General features: G+C 40.7%; 1 protein-coding gene across 1 annotated transcript in view; it reads left to right on the top strand.

Moving 5' to 3' along the window:
* LOC111321625 (polycystin-1-like protein 2) overlaps nucleotides 1–12,505 on the top strand; it is a 36,995-nt gene that overhangs the window by 9,247 nt on the left and 15,243 nt on the right. The window contains exons 4-14 of the mRNA XM_022924567.2: nucleotides 1,602–1,937; nucleotides 2,121–2,284; nucleotides 2,778–2,997; nucleotides 3,310–3,683; nucleotides 4,836–5,010; nucleotides 5,670–5,925; nucleotides 6,999–8,054; nucleotides 8,749–9,078; nucleotides 10,284–10,581; nucleotides 11,077–11,241; nucleotides 11,957–12,082. Coding sequence (XP_022780302.2) covers nucleotides 1,602–1,937; nucleotides 2,121–2,284; nucleotides 2,778–2,997; nucleotides 3,310–3,683; nucleotides 4,836–5,010; nucleotides 5,670–5,925; nucleotides 6,999–8,054; nucleotides 8,749–9,078; nucleotides 10,284–10,581; nucleotides 11,077–11,241; nucleotides 11,957–12,082 — 3,500 coding nt within the window. The remainder of the gene's footprint in view (nucleotides 1–1,601; nucleotides 1,938–2,120; nucleotides 2,285–2,777; nucleotides 2,998–3,309; nucleotides 3,684–4,835; nucleotides 5,011–5,669; nucleotides 5,926–6,998; nucleotides 8,055–8,748; nucleotides 9,079–10,283; nucleotides 10,582–11,076; nucleotides 11,242–11,956; nucleotides 12,083–12,505) is intronic.

Raw genomic sequence — 12,505 nt, 5'->3', positions numbered from 1 at the left:
TATAATCGCGTTTAGCCGGGTCAACCCGGCTCATTAAGCCAGCAAGAGTTCAACGGATAATACAATGCTTATGGGCAATGGTCTCAATTTCATGCAAACATGGCGGCCACGAAAGTTAAGTGGACGATTTTGGAATGGTGGACGACCTTCTTCGCGCGCTCGGTGAATTCAAAGCTAATATGGAGTATCGCAACGTGGACTTCAACGCTGATAAAAACAAGCAATATGAAGCAGTGAGAAAGGCGAGAGTGACGAAGTATTCTTCAGGCGATGTTGACTTGTTTGGGCCAGAAGAAACTGCTGCCATTCCCGAAGATGTTTAGGAGTCTTAGAGGAAAGAGTTGGTGAAAAAAGTCAAGTCAGAGAAAGCGCTCATCAAGAAAGGTTGTTCTAGGGTGATGGAAAAGATAGAAGAATTGCGGAAAAAAATTTAGTAATGCTGTGACAATGGGATCTAGAAGTGGTTCTGGAAAGTTGGTAATGGAGTTCTATGATGTAATGGTAAAGATACTGGAGAGGATCAAAAAATCAAAGCTCACTCCGGTCTCCCGCGGTTCATCACCCCAGTCATCAACCGGGCTGGCTCGCCTCATGTAATACCGGGCTGAATGTCATCTCGGCACACCAAGGCAGCCCGGCTAACCGGACCAGCCCGGCTCGTGTAATTAGGCCCTAAGAGATTATATTTCTTGATTCAACTTAAGAGAGCCAAAGTTGCTCGTACTGATCTAGGGCTCTTTTATTCTAGTTGTATTAGATCAATCATGGACTATGCAGTACCGGTTTTTCACTATAGTTTGTCTAAATATATAATGCGAGAATTAGAACACGTACAGAAGAGAGCAATGTCCATTATCTGTCCTGGTCATAGCTATCATGAGGCCCTGGATATTATGAAATTTAAGGAATTAGCTATCCATCACGACGAAATATGTGAGTCACTTTCGACCAAATTGTAAATGACAACAATCACCGTCTTCAAAAGTTAATACCAGCAGCGCATGAAACTACCTACTTGTTAGGCCGTGCGCGACCTTTTAATGTACAACGCTTCAAAACCAGCCGTTTTGAGAATAGTTTTATTATTTCCCCATGTCTTAAAGTGAACTCATCTTAGCTTTCCCTTTTTTAAGCCGACTGAACGCCTTTTAATAACTAAGTACCTAATATCTAAATTAGTTTAATTTTACTATCCACCCGCTGTATTAAGTGAGTAAGTACGCAATTCAGTTTTTTTTTTTAACTGCTATGTATTTATGAATAAATAAACTTCAAACTTCAAACCTCAAACATTACGAATCCTGTGACATTGTTAACAATCACCACTGCATGATGATCACAAGAATGCTTGAATTGATACAACTTCTATGTACACCCACTCAACGAATTCAGGTCTTTTTCAATTTGAAATAATTTATTTAATGCATAACAGCCTCTCCAGGAAGGTTATTTTAGTTGGCGTGACCATAGGATCTAACGTGACATTAAGGTTTTCTATAGCGTGACCTTAAATTCGCTTAACAAACATTCCTCGCATAGTCTATACAATTTCCTTTTAAGTTTCCAGGTTTGAGGTCTTAAGTTTTTCTCTTTTTTTTTAGGCGAGCTCAGCAATCTGTCCTACACTTTTGATTTTGGCGACGGTTCCTACGTGTTGACCACGTGTCCTAATGCCACGCACGTTTACACGCGCGTGGGTGAGTTCCACGTGAGGGCATCTGCGAGGACAAACGAGTCAGGCCCGGTACTGGCGTCCACGTGGGTGTTCATTCAAAGTCCAACGGGCAATCTAAACTTAGACTACCCCCAAGAGATTCTTGAGGTGGGAAACGAGACTGAAATTGTGTTAAGTGTCAGCCAAGGCACGTGGATGACAGCTAAATTGAAGACAACACAACAGAAAGACTGGAAGAACAGAAAGTCGTTGAACGTATCGGGTAAGTAAGTCGCAGTTTATTCGTTTCGGAAGTTACGAGCAAATAGGAGAATTGCCAGAATTGCTAACCCCACCCTTTCACCCTCGTGGCTAGTATGTTAGGCCATCGCGCAGTTACCTGTAACCAGAGGCTCTTAGTTATTTCTGGTTATCCATTATCAAATGTGATGGTTTTTTTTCTTAGACGCATTAGTCCACGATATAGGTTCTTCTGCAACATTTGGAAATTCCAGCAACTCCCCAGAAACGGACGGAGCATATGTGATCCCATCTGCTGCGCTGAAGAAAGAAGGCTTTGTACTAGCTTGGGAATTCTTCGCCTCCAAACTTGGACCCATTCGGTTACAGGTCAGTAGTTCTTACACCACACGGCGTGATACATTCGAAAACCACTGAGCGTTGAGTTTAAGAATTCACCGCTTATTTTGCTCAGAATAGAGATTTTAAATATTAATTTGAGTCTTTTAAGAAGGAAAAGACCAAAGAAGCAGTAGTAGGATCAAAAAGAAGTCAGGGTGGTTTAAGATGGAAAAGATTGAAACGAATTGTAGACGTCAAACCTGAGAGATTTAGCCAAAATTTTCAGGTTAGACTAACCGGGACATTACTCTTTTAAAGTGAGAGAGATTAGCCGCAAGCTCAGGGGGTGACGGGATAGGAAAGGGCACTTAACAAAGTTCTCGCAGAGAGTAATTTTTGTGTTTTGACTCAAGGGGGGCATAACATGCTGAAATTTTTTGGTCCTCGAATGCGACTTGTGCGAATTGCGCGACTTATTAGACTTTGACTTCAATCGGTAAATTTTAAACGATTATTGTGCTAAAGTAACACTTTTTCCCAGGTTTACCGCCCCAACTGTTCCTCGCTCGACGGCTATTTCTGCGCAAAAAATTATTCCTGTATACCCAAAGGAGACTCCTGTGTCAGCTCCAGTCTGTTCAGTTGTCCTGGGAACAAGAGCATCTGCATGGGGACTGGTCACTGCTTGTCAACTTGTCAAAGACAGATAAAATCATTTCCGGCTATTTCGTCTCCTGTGACCGACTACGTCGTCGCAGCAGGTAGATTTTTGACTATTTTATCTCACATGACTGGATGAAACTACTTGCGTCGAGATTTGCGTGACACTTAAGTAAAGAATGATGTAGGCGTTCAGGATTGAGCGTGACGGGTTAGATAACTACTGGATTTTACGAGAACAATATGAAAGAGGCCTAATGATAACCAGACGATTTTAGCACCTTATTTTTACTTCTTACCCATAGATTACAAACGCATTAAAGCGCAACGTTTTACGGGTAACGGTGACCAACCAACAGAGCAAACAAAATCTGACGAAATGTTTTTGTTTCTTCTTTCTTTTTCAATTGCAGAAACTTTGGTGAACATCACAAAACTCGGCAAAAATCTTATCACTCTTCCTTCCCACAAATCCATAAAAGCGAAAGCTGGTGACGTCATAGGCTGGCTTGGAAACGGCTCTTCTGGGGCGCTGGCCTTTGAAAAAACGATCAATGACCCATCGTTCTTCTTTCCTAATTTATCGTCCAGTTTTGCAGTGGGAAGCGGTTTGACAGCAGGTCGCGCCACTCGGTACGAAATCAAACACGTTCTGCGGGCTCACGTCTCTCAACCCTCACAGGCAGCGATTGCCGTGGAATTTAAAGAAGCAGGAGTTTACAATGTATCAGTTACTTTGGAAAATGAAGCTGGAAGTGAACTGAGGAATTGTCCATTTACCGTGCAGGTACTGTCTTACATTTTAATGATTACATGATAACAATGTCTAATCCTAACCATTACAGTTTCCTCAAATATAACTGGAGCATTCGCTGCTTTATTTTCACTTATTATTCTGTAAAGTTGTAATCGGAGAGTCGGCTGTAATCGGACACCTGTAATCGGACAGTTAAAGCAGCCAATCATACTAGGTCCACTCAGCTAAATCAAACAATTGCAGAATTGATTCCAATAACCAAAGTAAGAACCAAGTTTCCTAAATGGAGGATTTTTTACTCTAGAAAATGTCTCTACCAGAGATATTTTTCCCATAGCCAATTTTGACTTATTTCCACAGTTTTTTTCTCGGAAATTGTCATGTTCATGATTTATTGATAACAGGACTTTGTGTGGTCGAATTCGATCTGTAATAATACCTATAAAAGACAGATCGGACTCGTCCAATTTTGCTAATCACTTGAATGATTACATACCGAATTGGACTCTACTCATTCCTATTACCATAATTGATGATATTAACTTAAGGGTCGAAACTCGCAATAGCCCTTGAGAACGCCCTGGGCAATGGATTTCCACCTAGGGCGGGGCTCCCACGACACGCCTGTCGTCATACGGGGTGCCACACGCGGCATCAGCTGTTGAGGGAGTTTTTCTTCTATCACGTCCCGCGCGCCATTTATCTTAGCTAATCTCGCTATTCGCGAGCCAAAGTGATGTTGCGCCGCTAATTTACACACTCTTCCCCCCTTTAAAAACAGAAAGTCTAACATCGCAGGTCAAAAGATAAAATAACACATCACCCATAAAAGGGTAGGAAGAGAAATTCCTTTTATGCCTTGAAACAGTTTTTTTCTCAGTAGAGTACGATTGCTTCCATTCTTTAAAAGAAATAAATGTGATCGGGTTTTTTGGCCGAAAACACCAAGCTCTCACATTTTGCTGCATGACTAAGCACTTTTTATAGATTTTTTGTAACAGTATTTTCCATGTATTGCTATAATAGTGAAGGATCTAACAGAGGTGTAACCATCATTCCTATAGAGAGGAAGTGCATCAGCGTCTGATCAATATTCAAGGCATGCTTGGTAACTGTATTGTGATCAGTTATCCACGTTTTGCAAAGACAAGGATAATATCCATGGTTATAATTCTTTTCCAGGAGCGTATAGGACACCTCAGCATTGTCAGTCCACTGACGAACATGAGCTATCCCAAAGGAGAAAACATTTCCTTAAAGAGCGCTGTGGACAAGGGAAGCGACATAAACTACACGTGGAACACAGACGGGGAAACATACAACCTGGAATACCCTAAAGTAGTATACAACAATACTGGTAAGGCTACAAGTGGATTCCGCCAGTTTATTTATTTTTGCTGTTATCGTTGTCGCTGTTAGGGATAAGTCCGCCATTATTCATTAAGGGGGGGGAGGGGAGGCGCGGAGGATTTTCGAGGGATCACGCGGTTTTTGAGGGAACAGAGGGAGATCAGTCGGCGTTAACAGAGTATAAAGGTGGGACTGCAGACAATTGACTGCCAATCAACTGCCAATGAGGGAGTGTCACAAGAGTTCTACATAGCCTTAAAAGGGAAGAACAGATACATTTTATCGTAACACAGTCCCTTGCCCGTTGCCACAAGGACAACACTTCAAAATGTTTCACTACAACTCACTGCATCTTACAAATGGTTACAAAGGATAATAACATCAGTTAAATGTTTTATTTCTATGGAGGGTGGGAACATTTCAATATTAATGATTACAGTTCTTGATGTATTACGGTACATCACCTACTGTACCGTTACATTCCTTTTTTTCCCTTAAAACAAGACATTTCTAACAATAAATCACAGATCGCGTTTATAGGAACCCCACCTGCATTTACGGTGTGCCTTTTACCATACAGACTCACTCCTTTATGCAAGAATGGAGAATTTCTGTAAAATCTATTTGAGTCAATCACTGATTTTTTGTGCTCCCTCTTCTTTGCAGGTGTTTTCCCAGTCTCACTGGACGTCCAAAATGCAATCAGTTCCGCAGACGCCTATTCAGTTATTAGGATACTCGAACGAGCGTCAGTAGATTGGAGGGAGAAACCCCCGACCGAGATTAAAATTGGCGTACAATACAATTTTTCTGTTCTCGTAACTGGAACAAACGTCACTTTAACCGTAGAATTTGGAGACGGCTTTTCTTATGAAGAGTTTTTTAATTCAGCCCTGAATACTGTTGTGAACATTACACACAAGTAAGTTAATAATTTAAAAGTTAACACAGCGGGTAGTTTCTGTTAATCGTCTAAAGCTGAGAGGACTGGTTTTTCCGATACATAGGGATATAGAGGCTTTGCCCAGCAGCCATGTTGGATGGCAGGAACAATAAAAATATTTTGCGTAAGAAAGAAAAATTTTTCCCATGGGTAAAATAATCTATTGCTCCTGCCATCCAACACAGCTGCTGTACGAAACCTCTATAGGAAGTCAAGTCATTGTGAATAGGGGCTGGTTGTACGCTTGCGCGTATTGTCAATACCAGAAAGAATGAAAATTATTCTGAGCCAAAACCCGCACTATTGAACACTCAAAATCCACACGCATTTCTTATTGGCCTTTTCATGCAACTTGACCGGTTTATGTAGAACCTATTATTTGCAATTCTTGAACAGAACCGCACGGAGTGCCAGTTTTAAAAAAGGCAAAGCTTTTTCATAGACTTACAAGAAATGCCTTGCTTTTACAGAAGAGTTTTGAGCAATCACAAGTAAATGACTTGCATCTCATTCCAAGCGTATGGCAGTAAATTCTGACTTTCTTATTTTTAATGACGTAAACTTCATGAAAAAGGCGGGAATCTCGAATAATGATCGAAACACAGGAAAAGGCGGGAAAATTAACCCGCGAAAAAAGTCGAGCCGTATCTGCTGTAAGAGTAATGGCGCGGATTCTAATTTGTGAATAAGTGCATGAGCATGTCTGAAATGTCACCTGTCTCCCCATGATTAGTAGTTGTAGAGGACGGGAAACCTAACCGGAGAATTTCTCACGAAATAAGGTTGAAAGGCGAAATTTACGCTTTTTGTGCAGGACAAAAAGTCTAGAGTTTAGACGGTTTGGATTTATCTTCAAGTGATCTCATTTACAAACTATGTGTTTAGATTCTTACCCCGAACCTTGTTCTCAAGATCTTATGCGCGAATGTCCCGCAAATACAACATAAAAAAGACGCACACATTTTTGTTGCCTGAATGATTTTGCGCTCAGTCTACAAATCTCTGCGATAAACGAATTCTACTAACTCAATTTTTCTCTTTTTTCCTGTCAGCTATACCATATATAAAGCATATGAAATTACGATCAAAGCGCAGAATAACATATCATCTTTAGCAGCGACTTTAAAGTTCTCACTGACGGTTGTAAGTGATCTTGGTAACATCAACATACAGCTGTCCCCAGCGGTAAATGTTGACAACGTTCTTCGCGTTTCCACAAAACAAAAGTTTGAAATTGAAGTCTCGGTGTCAAATGAGCAAGAGGTGAACTACATATTCACATATGGCGAGTCGGCTCCTCATTATGTTACTACCGATAAGGGTTACACAAAATGGTCCCACGCATACGACACCGAGACTGACTTTAACATCTCCATAAACGCAAGTGCGGGAGCATACTCACGTCTAGAATTTGTGCATGTCATAGCCACGGAATGTGGTCCGCCAGCCATTTATTTTCCAAACAGGTATACTGAACAAGATCCACAAATTGTCATTCGAGGCACGAGGATCGACTTTTTGAAAGTTAGCGTGGAAACGAAGAAGGAATGTCCAACAAAGCATGACCCTGTTTATTCATGGGATATCACTCCATCACCAACAGTATCTGAAGCTAACAAGAAGAAAGAATCTTTCGTGTTTGAAGCCAGGAGCCTAGACAATGGAAACTATACTGTCACATTGAACGTAAGCTACAATGGTCAAAAATATCGCTTTAACACATCCATTCGGGTGGAGAGCTCACCGCTTGTGGCATATCTATCCGGCGGCAGTTTTCGTCAAGCCGATTCGAATTTGACTCACCTGATATTGAATGCCTCTCAGTCTTTCGATCCAGATGATGAAAATGCAAAGTTAAATTTCACATGGCAGTGTAAAGTCGAGAATAACTCTTTACCGACACTTCCAGGTGAACTTTGCAATTCAACAGAGTTTTTGGAAATGTCTGACCAACAAGGCAATAAAAACATACAATTGCCTACCAGCAAGTTTAAGACGACTGTGGAATACACTTTTCAGGTGACAGTAACTGCGAAAGATCATTCGCGTTCATCCTCTGCACAACAAATAGTGAAGCTGGAGCCCTACATTCCACAACTGGAAATAAGGTTAGTTGTTCTTTTCAGTTGAATTTAATATTTTCTTCCCTCAGAAAAATCAATTTGGAATCCTTTCCGCGACAACTGAAGTAGCTTGCTGTTGTGGTTGGTAACCGGCCATTTTCATGGTCAATGGTAAACTATTGACTGGCGAAAAGTTTTGAGCACTTGAATTCAGAGGCATTGCAGAAATATGAGGGTGTTATGCTGCAACTCGCTATTTTTGTAATTATTCAGTCGAGGAATTGAAATTCGAAATCACTTACGACGTCTTTGTGTAATTTAAAATCACGCCTAAATCCCGACTTAAACTGTCGGTAAAATCGTGCGAAAATCGCCTGCACTTTCGAGTGGTTTTTAACTATGAAATTCTCAGATGCGATGAGCTTGTAACTTCTTTACTAAAGAGGTGATGAGGAAGTGTATTAGATGACAAGAGTTTATTTAGCTACAGCGAGATGTAAAGCGACTGACAGAAAGAATTATTTGTAAGATCTTCGCATTTGAAGGGTTACACAGATGGACATTTTGCTCGTTCAGACTCCTCTAAATCCGTTACTAAACGAAAGGAAAACAGTTTGAGACCACAAAGAGCTCCAGAGATTAATGGCGAAAAACGCGCACATGTACCTCAAGAGAAATGACCGTGTTCCATTTGGCGAGGTTCTAATAGAACATCGTCTTACACACTGTTCTTTTTCAGCTGCCGCGATTGTCAAGAAAAGCTAAACCCTTTCGAACGTATCACCCTCGAGGGAATATGCACAAACTGCAAGAGTTACGAACGAATGGATGAAACAACTTGGAAATTGCTGTACGAAAATGGTAGTGAACACGAACTATCAAGAAACGACAATGTAACAGACTCGGATCTCGGGTGGAATGACATTAATCTGGTTTTGAAGGAAAGCTCCTTGAAAGAAAACGAAAAATACATTGCAGAGCTTCGGGGCAGCCGGGCTAACAAAAGCGCACGTGTAGAGTATACCTTTCAGACAACTTCCCGACCCAGCGGAGGATTGTGCCAAGTTTCGTGAGTACCTGAAAAGAATACAAGTTTTTAAAAGATAAAACTGTTATTATCATAACTGTTGTATTTTTAGTACAGTCTTTTTCGGTATCACTATCGTTATCGTTACCGTAAGCGCTACCGTTATCGTTATTGTTGTCTTCGTATTTGTCGTTATGGTTTTCGTTCTCGTCGTTTTCGTTTTCGTGGTTATCGTTGTCATTGTCGTTGTTGTTTTTGTTATCGTTATCGTTGTCTTTGTCGTTATCGGTTATCATTTTCGTAGTTTTCATCGTCTTCGTCATCGTCGTTATCATCTTCGTTGTCTTTGTCGCTGTCATTGTCGTTACGTACGGTTGTCATTTTTTTATACCGTTGTCATTATCGTTAGCGTTATCGTTGTCATTCTATGTTATCGTTAGCGTTATTGTTATCGTTATCGTTAGCGTTATTGTTATCGTTATCGTTACTGTTATTGTTGTTGTTTTTGTCACTGTTATTGTTGTCGTTGTCTTCGTTTGTGATGTTTTCATTTTCGCAATTAATAGTATGCAATATCGTTTTGGTTATCGTTGATTATAGTTATCGTTCTCATTATAGCGATCGCTATCATTATTATTATAGCTATCGTTGTCGTTATCGCTGCTGTTATTGTTGTCGTTCTCTTCGTCTGTGATGTTTTCGTTTTCGTAATCAGTATATCGTTTTGATTATCGTCACGATTATCATTATAGCTATTGTCGTCGTCATCGTTGTCGTTATCGCTAGCGCTGCCACTGCTGCTACTGCTGCTACTTTATTATCATTCTTCCGATATCATGTTTATTTAACCAGATTCGATCAAGAGATATCTTTTAATGCGAAGACGTAATGCACAATTTCGATAGTATAAGGGTTATCAAGAGCGTAGCCAGGGGGTCCTGGGGTGCCCGTGACCCCCCCTTGGTAGGCCTTCTTTTGAGCAAACAACCTACAATATTTAGGTGGTGAAAACGCAATGACAATATGTTGGCCTGCCCACTATACTCTCACTGCTCATCCCAAGACTGTAACATGAAGTAAAACATGCACGGCGTGGAGGTCGACATGACAATCTGGTGTGTAGCCTCTGTGACCCCCCCCCCCCCCTTTGAAAAATCCTGGCTACGCCCCTGGTTATAAAGAATATATTTAGAAAACTACTGAAAAACAAATAACATTAACATTTGTATTTGAAACTTTTACTTCAGTCCACAAGAGGGTTTTGCGGCGCAAACCCTGTTCAAGATAAAGTGTGAAGACTGGACAACCTCAGACTACCCGATCTCGTACGAGTTTCGCTACAAAACCAAGATAGACAACTTAGCTAAGATTGATACATTATCACACACATCAGCGCACACATATCAGCTTTGGTACTTTGGGGAGAGATCTACTCCATCGAGAGTGTTACCTATCGGAGATCCAAAGAATGGATTCCAGCTCCAGTTATCTGCACATATTTGCAACAAGTATCAGTGCTGTGCCAATTTTTCACTAAACGCCATGGTGAGTAAAAATTCAAAATGGAAGTCATTACAGTAAGCTGCTAGAGTTAAAAACATCTGTGAACCTTGCTCGAGGATTCAAATCTCCTTTCGGTACCACGTCACGGTTTTGTGGTCTTCTAAACCTCACACTGTTTTTTTAAGTGCGTCATTTGCACCTAATTTTGATATTCTCCATCATTGGCCAACCTTTTTCTATCCGAGGTTACTATTATCTCATTTTTCTTTTGCTGCATCGTGGTACCGATTATTTCGTAATCTGTTTCAAGTTGAAAGTGGTTTGAATAGCCCAAAAAATGACCTGAAATGTCATAACGTAGATCTCTTAGAGTTCTTAGAAGAGGAAACAAAAGTCTACTCTAGTTACTAGCTCTTCAGTACTGGTTTGCTTTTTGCGTCAAATCAAGCCTTAAAAAATAAAACTTAAACGGGATTTCGACCTATAACCTTGTGATCATGCAAAATATAAACATTTAAAACCTGATTTTTCTCGTAGGTGAAAGAACCAAACACGGAACAAGTAAACAAAGCTATTGAAGACTTGGAGGAAGTGGATGCCAAGAAAGACCCTAAAAAGGTCGTCCAAGTAGTAAACTCTCTGGTATCCATCATAGATCAAGGCAACAAATCCAATACTGCAAATAAAGAAAAGCAAACTAAGGTATTTAACGCATTTAGAAGGTGTCTCAATGTAGTTTCATTCACCCAGTACCAAAGTTATCACAACAGCCAGTCAGAAAGTAGGAAAATATCACAAGGAGAGAAATAGAAATTGGCGTAAAATCATTGTGTTTTCTCGGATTACTTTTTTATCTCCTTATTTCTTGGAACAAGTTTGCCATTGTTATTAAAAAGAGGTAAGTGTTGATGACGCACATTAGGAAGTACACTACATACGCTGGCAGAGCAGGAATAGGGAAGTCTGCGGTACAGTTAAAACTCATTAACTTGAAAGCTCTCATATTTTCATTAAAAACAACAACAAAACATCACACACAAGCACAACCCCAGACCCATACACTATGACTGCAATCAAGTCAGGTTAGTGCTGAGCTAAGAATCGTTCTACATGTAAAGTGTTTTTTTGAAGGGGATTTGAGATGATACATTGTCAGTAGAAAAAGGGAGGTCGTTCCACTATTAATCACTTGGGAAAAGGGAAGGGTAGTCTTGGGGGACTGGGGAGGATTCTAGGTTCTTGTCCTTTGAAACATTGAGCCGTAAATGGGACAGCGCACAGGCTGCAACTGATGGTAGCCTGGTATCCACACACAGTCCCCATCACGCAATCTACGGTGAAAAGTGCTCGTTTCACGTCACGTACCTATTCCAAGTTTCTATAGTGATGTCTTGATAATTTTGTTCCTTCCTTTCAGGAAAAATCGAAGCTGGTCAATAAACTGGCGGAAGTCGATATAAAGGATACATCCCTGGCTCAACAGACCATCGGTGCTTTGATAAAAGTCACCAGAGACAAAACAGAAGTGACGTCGAAGACTCAGGTAAGTGCAATTGCCTGGCACTAGTCTAATTGATTCATTTCATCATTTATTCATTTATTGTTCATCTGTGTGTCCGTTCACTCATTAACTCCCTCACGCGCACACGACATTATTACTGTGCATTTCGCTTTTAAAGTGATAACACTTGAAGGAAATAACTGAAAGATTGAAAGATACGAATAGCTATGCCCAGATGTTCTCGATTTGGCTAAAAAAGCATCGTTTGATTCCCTTTATTGGGTCTTCAGTAGCAGATCACTTTGTTGCGTAACTGAGTGCGCAATGCAAAATAGTAGAGAAACAGCTGTAAGAGCTGCTTTTCGCCCCGATGCTGTCCTATTTACGCTTGTGTCAATGCTTGTGATGTGCGTGTCCTGGCAAGCGTTAATGTGTTTGTGTCTATGCTATGGTGAAAACCAGGCT

This window comes from Stylophora pistillata, chromosome 10 (assembly GCF_964205215.1).
Source record: "Stylophora pistillata chromosome 10, jaStyPist1.2, whole genome shotgun sequence".
Classification (NCBI taxonomy): domain Eukaryota; kingdom Metazoa; phylum Cnidaria; class Anthozoa; order Scleractinia; family Pocilloporidae; genus Stylophora; species Stylophora pistillata.
Note: the sequence above shows the minus strand (reverse complement) of the source record. Positions and strands in the feature narration are given on the sequence as shown.